Source organism: Siphateles boraxobius, unplaced genomic scaffold (genome assembly GCF_051911475.1).
Source record: "Siphateles boraxobius isolate OS27281-9 unplaced genomic scaffold, OSU_SipBor_1 8, whole genome shotgun sequence".
Classification (NCBI taxonomy): domain Eukaryota; kingdom Metazoa; phylum Chordata; class Actinopteri; order Cypriniformes; family Leuciscidae; genus Siphateles; species Siphateles boraxobius.
In genome coordinates, this window is record NW_027509208.1 from 23,396,727 (window position 1) to 23,403,658 (window position 6,932).

The 6,932-nt window shown below is 37.3% G+C and overlaps 1 protein-coding gene across 1 annotated transcript; it reads left to right on the forward strand.

The window, feature by feature from the left end:
- The first annotated feature begins 120 nt into the window (after positions 1 to 120).
- On the forward strand, positions 121 to 6,284 carry fsaf1 (40S small subunit processome assembly factor 1). The gene is made up of 7 exons (XM_077220538.1): positions 121 to 407; positions 877 to 1,121; positions 3,398 to 3,460; positions 4,330 to 4,425; positions 5,339 to 5,425; positions 5,541 to 5,578; positions 6,049 to 6,284. The coding sequence occupies exons 1-7, from the start codon at positions 320 to 322 to the stop codon at positions 6,185 to 6,187; spliced, it is 756 nt and encodes a 251-aa protein (XP_077076653.1). The 5' UTR covers positions 121 to 319; the 3' UTR covers positions 6,188 to 6,284.
- Positions 6,285 to 6,932: the final 648 nt, after the last annotated feature.

A 6,932-nucleotide genomic window follows, 5' to 3' on the forward strand; every position in this document is an offset into this window, starting at 1 on the left:
ATATTTAAAAAGTATATTTCTTATCGTAAAACTGTCTCCATTATGCCAAAACGGCCGAGAGATTATAATGCGGTTGAATGGAGGTCTGTCTCTCTGAACCTCAACGCGCCTCCTGGAGGAAAACAGAAAAGTACGGCTTTCATTTCTACAGCTGTTAGATTTTTCTCCTTCTAATGGGCGGTGTCAAAATTCAGATTGTGTTACTTCCGGGACGAAGAACGGATTGACGGAAAGCTAAGAAGGACATTATGCACACGTGAAACAGGAAACACACGAAAGCAAGGCGTTCTGTTAAAAACTTGTTTTATTTTGCATACAAATGAGCGTAGCAAGAGATCATCGTGTCGGAGAGGTGGATGATGATCGTTTTTTCCTCGACCAAGTTCTGGACAAGTTGTATGATTTCGGTAAGAGTAAATGTTTTAATAACAGGCTATCACATTTAAGTTACAGCAGATGCTGATTAACGTTAACAAATAATACCGCCAAAATTGTATACTTAACCCTATGTTGTGTAGTAATGTGTTTACATTTACATTTAATACTAGTGCATTCAATGTATGTTTGCATGTATGTACACAGTATATCCCTAAAAATGTGCCGAAATAGAACATGTTAAATATTTCAAACAATAGTAATCCTAAAAGTATATTGCCTTCAGCAAGTGGCAATTGAAAAAAGACCCTTATTTTGTGTAAAGAATTTACAGAAATTAAAGGTCAATTGTTATTAATTCCAACTATTTTAGAAATGCTCTGCATTGTGAGAGACGGTATTGCTCTGCAAAATATAGTCATTCAGTCGAATTATGCAAACGGCAGCCTATGAAGTTTGTAAATACTGGTTATTGTATTTGATGTAATTTTTCATGTTTAGGTGATGGACAACACAAACGACTGAAGAAGTCTCAGAAAAAGAAGAACTTTACTAAAGATGATAAAGATGCTGAGGAAAACACGGATGCTGTCAAACATGACATGGACTCAGAGCAGAGCATGACAAACTCTACAGTATGTGAAAGCTTACCATCTGGAGCTAAACGATCTAATGTGGAGGTTGTTACATTTATTGATCCTCGGAGGAAGAACAAATTATCAAAGGCTGTTGAACTAGTGAAGAAGGTAAGAGGAACATGAAGAAGTACATGATCTGCATCTTTGCGTCACCTGAGCCCTAAATGCCATGTGACTGATGACTCTATATTCTATATTGTCTGCATCTGAAATCAAATACTCTCTGTCTTGAGTAGGCACATATTTTGAATAAGTAATTACTTTAAAACCACTAAAACAGTACATTCTATATAGTATGAGTGTGTGCAGTATGAATTTAATCTGGGCGTACTACATTCGCCATGTTATCATTATCACATGACCTACCAGCGTCAGTTGCGTCGCTTCACTACCATTCATAAATCACTCATAAATCCTCTCCCGTGGCCTCATGGGATAGTAAAGTGTCCATCATATACATACACACTTTAGCTTCTCTGGAAGTAGGCCTAGTAGGTTATCGGGGGACTTTTTGCCAACTTTTTTTGAGAACTGTGAATTCAGACATATTTTGTCACATACTGTTTTTCACCTACGATATAGTAGGGAAGAATGTGATTTCGGATGCAGCCACAGTGTTGCAGTGATAAAGTATTTTTGTAGGCCAACCTAGAAGTTACCATCTTTCCATCACAAGATACCAGAAATTTCCTAATTCCCACTTCTTAAGTCATGAGAACTTCTTCCCTACTAGCTTGTTGCATTCTAGAGCTTTTTTTTTTTTTTCGGAAAGAACAGGAATCATGGGGGACAGAAGGTTTATTCTTGCCTATTTATTGGGAAAATCATATCAAAGCCAAAATTATATTTAGCATCCCATTCATTGACAACTATTTGTTCACCATGCTATCAATAGTCATCTTGCTGACGATTCTGGAATTTCGGTACAAAATTCAGGCTTCAAATGATTATTCATATGTGTAAATAATATGCACTACTTTAATGACAAGACAATGCAATGTAGCTGTTGTGAAAAAAAACTGATAAACATTACCAGTCACAGCAACAATTGTTTATGGCCTGGCCAACTCAGGAACTCAGGATAAAAATTATTCCTAAGCTTTACAGTGGTAAATACGACTTGAGAGGCCATTCATGTCCGATTTTTAAGTAGGAAACTTGTATTTATGATAATTCCGATAGCATGTGAAGGCAGCATTAGCATAACTCTTCTTCCCTTGACAAAAAGCCAATAGGATTTGTCCATTTGCTTTTGGATTATTGCTGAAAATAAGCTCTGTGATCAACAAAAGCTTATGATTCTTACCCTTTGGTTAATCAAGATTATCTTCACAAATGAACCAGGCTTATTAATATTTAAGCCTAAATACAATCACCAAAAGGAAAAAGCTAATACGTAGGCTATAAACGAACTACGCCGCAGTCACATGACTTCAACATCATCACCACCATTCGAAAATTGCTAAATATTTTCCCTGAAAGTTTGAGTTAAAACAGTTTGCAAAAGTGCATTTAAAAACGCCACAAGGTTTTTCAAGTTTACTTGTTCAGCTTGATGAAGTTTAATGTCCCCGACAACCTCTGTAGTCCCATTTAGCCTTTAGCCACTTGTTGACAACCGCCTCTTACAAGACAAGTAAAAGCTCTCAAAAATCACAAGGGGGAATTACTGATGTATTTTGTCATATAATAAAATGTGAAACGAGAATATTGTGTGTTCACCAAATACCTTATTTTAGGCATTTAAGCAAAAAACCCATTCAAAAATCCCTTTGTCTTTTTGTCTATTTATACACTACATAAGTCACATTGTTAAGAGCCCTAGTGAAAAATGTGTCCCTGGTGAAAGATCTTGCAGTTATAAATATAATATGGAAGAAAAGAAAAGTTCATATTATTAGAAGAATGCTCGTTGGTTTTAAATGGCCATTTTTTGCATTACTATGGAGGCTTGTTTCTGTCACGTAATAAATAAAGGTAACTTTTTATTTCAGTTTTCCCTCAGAGTTGTGAGATATAAACTTAGAATTGCGAGATCACAATTACTTTTATATCTTCTCATTCCGTTGCAGAGACAAATAAAGCAGAATTGCGAGATGTAAACTTGCAATCAAGAGTTTGTATAAGCTTGCAATTATGAGTCACAATTACCTTATTTTAATTTATTTTTTTTATTCTGTGGCGGAAACAAGCTTCCATAAGTTACGAGTTAACTGCTGTCGAACCTTGATTTCCTGGGTAAATCCATGTCTAGTGCTCATGGGAATTCAAAGTCTTTGTGTTTTAAGAATGCATGAATGAAAGTGTGAATGAACTCTACAAAAGTAACAGCTGACTGCAACTGCATTCACTTCTTATCTGTTTTCATCCATGTTTATCCTCAGGCTCATCCTGATGTCAGAGAAAAGAAGAAAAAAGTCCCAGATGAGAAACTAACGATAGAAAAGGTGAGATAATTGCTATTTTTCTAAACTTAGTGAGATGGTTATGTAGTCAGCTTTTTAAAATTAGCATGAAATAAAAAATTCACCCTATATATATATATATAAGTATTTTCTTGTTATATATTTTATGTTATTGATCTTAATGTGAAAAACTCATCCATGTATACTTTTTTTTTTATTGACCTCAATGTCATAACTTGATCTACTAGTAAAACTACAGACTTGGTGACGATACCGGACTCCTCCAATCATTTAGTCTGCTTAAACCCCGCCCCTTTCTTTCAATCGACTGAATGGATTGAACCAAGTCTCCGCCATTTATTGATAATAACGTCTTTTTATTTCACTTGGTCGTATGTCACAATATGGAAGAAAATATCTGTAGCTATGTCTGTTTCGTCAGGACATCAAGGCATCATTGTACCAAAAAATAGGCGACTTAATTATCTTGCCTAGTAAGATGCTTGGCCCTCTAGTGTTTTAGTGGGCTTTAAGTCTGAATGTGCGTAGAACTTTTGGTTACCCGATGAGAGACACATCATAGTATTTACAGAGCTATATTTACACATTTTATTTACAATATTTTGCACTTCAAACTTTACTAAATATCTTTTCATTAGGCCCTATGTAACAGAAGACACAATTTTCAAAAATGAGTGGAATGTAGAATATATATATTAGTTAGAATTCTTGCAATACTGAAAAGTATCAACAAATAGTTTAAAACCATTTTTAAACTATTTGTTCTCAGTGTACAGAGTGATATTCTGCATATGTATATGGTTCCAAGTCAGTAACTTCTCATTTGCAGTATGATGAGCCAGTTATTTATTCAATGTCCCATGAACTCATGGCATGCGTGTCGTCCACAGACCCGGCTTGAGGTTCACAGGTTTGGACTGTCAGGGTACGAGAGGCAGCAGCAGAGGGTCTTTGAGCAGGACCGAGCCATCATGCTGGGAGCCAGAGTGAGTTCAACACATCAAATAATCAGGCCTGAAACATACTTAAAGCCCTTCTATCTGCTTTGTCTCAGCATTGCCACAAGGGGTGCTATAGCAGGCCAACAGAATCTCACAGAGAACCTTAAGCCCAATTTATACTTCTGCGTCGAACTTACGCCGTAGCTACGCCGTAGGCTGTGCATAGCGCGCGTACCCTTCGGCGTACCCTGACGTGCACCTCCCCAAAAATGTAACAGCGCGTCAATTCTACGCGGACGCAAGCGCTGTGATTGGTCTGCTCAAACCGCTTCCTCGGGTTTCACATGCTCCCTCTGCGTGCGTCAACGCGGACAACGACGCAGAAGTATAAATTAAAACCAAAGCGTAGGCTACGGCGTAGAGGCTCCGGCGTAGGTCCGACGCAGAAGTATAAATCAGCCTTTAGGCGGCTTTTACATTACAAGTGACCCAGTTCTGATTATTTATTTTTTCTTAAATGTGGCACAGATCGGATATAACCCACAAACGTGTAAGCAGGAAAAGAGCACATGGATTACAATATTCTCGGGTCGGTTTCAGGCTTCATTCAAATGTGGAAATAATTCTTATATGAATGGGTCATGATATGAATTATATAAATTTATTTCTTCTGCTGAACACAAAAGAAGATATTTTGAAGAATGTTTGTTCAAAGAGTTGATGGACCCGATTGACTTGGGGTCAATGGGGTCCATCAACTGATTGCTTACGCATATTCTTCAAAATATCATCTTTTGTGTTCAGCAGAAGAAAGAAATTCATACAGGTTTGGAACAACATGGGGGTTAGTAAATGAATTTTCACTTTTTGGTGTACTATCTCTTTTCACAGTTTTTAGCACATTTAAAAACAGTTTTTCAACTCAAATCTTTCCCATGTGTTTTTTTTTCTCCTATAGCCGCCTAAAAGGCAGTATGTTAACTACAAAGTGTATCAACAAAACATAAAAGAACGTAAGATGAAAGAGAAAGAGGAAGCAAAATCCGTAAGTTCAACATTTCAATTTGAATGGTTGTTATGATTACTTTTTAAAACACTTGACTTCTTCTGCAGCTTGTACAATCGTTCTGCTAACTTTCCTTCTGTGGGTCTTTTGACAGGAATCGCAGAACAAAAGAAGGAAAGAAGGACAACCAAGGTTTGTGTTTGTTTTGAGCACAATGACCGTTAAGAAGTTTCATTTGTTCTTTGAGAGTTGTCATTTAAGTTATTACTTCTAGTTTGTTTATCCTTGATTGTATTAGCACAGGCTTAAGGCCGTGAAGCCAAGCCAGTGACAAAGGAACTAGACAAAACCAGACTTGGTTGCGACCCTTATGGTGCAGTTTAGCAAAATTTTGCAGACAAAAAATTGTCTATAGTGTAGTTATGTATGAAGCACCAAAAGTCACTTTAAAACCAAGCATCTTTGTTGGTCGATGCGGCGAATTTGCGTGACCAACATGAAGCCGAGTGAAATCCACGTGGGGAACTTTTTCGCCACCATGTAAAACTTGAAATTGAGACTTTTCCTATTGAGATGACTGGATTTTCCCCACAAACTTTTGCAGAGCACTGGTAAATGTGTCAAGATTAGTGTTTCTCATTTTTTCCTTTTTCACTTCCCAGGACTGAGAGAAGTAAATCCTCCTCTAGCGGAGAGCTTGGTGGTCAAGTCGGACGCTTCAAAAATGGAATGCTGGTCTTGAGCTCCAAAGACATTCAGAAATATAAAGTTAAAGTCAAAAAAGGAACAGCTGATGATTAGCAACAGAAAACCTGAGTACATTCAAATGCAAGAGCATTTATATTTGTATGGAATATCACACTTTGTCTGAACTGGAATAAAAATGTGCCTTACTTTACCTCAGTCATTATATGCACACATTTACATATTTTCTGGTTTCTTCACTTTTGTATAACTCGTCTTTCTAAGGACATAAATGGCACTACTTATGCAGCTTTTTGAGGTGTAATTTTAATTTTCTACATGATTAGACTCTTTTTGGGATGTGAGCCTTATCTATAGACCCAAACCACCCAGAATACCTTGGCAACACGTTAACTCTTTCCCCGCCATTGACGGAAATTTCTGACTTTCTTTGTTAGTGGGTGCTTGCCAAAGATCAAAATGACATCTCCGTATAGAAGTGTCATAGAAACATGAGGGTGGTCTCGTTTGACCCGGGGCAGCAAAGAGCCAATGATGAATCACCTCAACACTTTCTAGCCCCTCTCTAGCAACCATTGTCGACCACCTTAGCAACCAAAATCCAAATAGGGATATCTTCCATTCTGAATGTTACAGAGGCATGGGAGTTGGTTTATATCATTCATAGTGACAAGAAGCCTTTAGACATTCATCACTGACAGCCGCCAAGCAACTCCATAGCAACCAAACAGTGTACCCTAGCAACCATTTTGCAAGATCTATTTCTTGTTAAAAACATGCTACCAGAGAATGTCTAATATGGGGAGAACTTTCACTCAGTAAACTTCCAGCTTCTGAACTG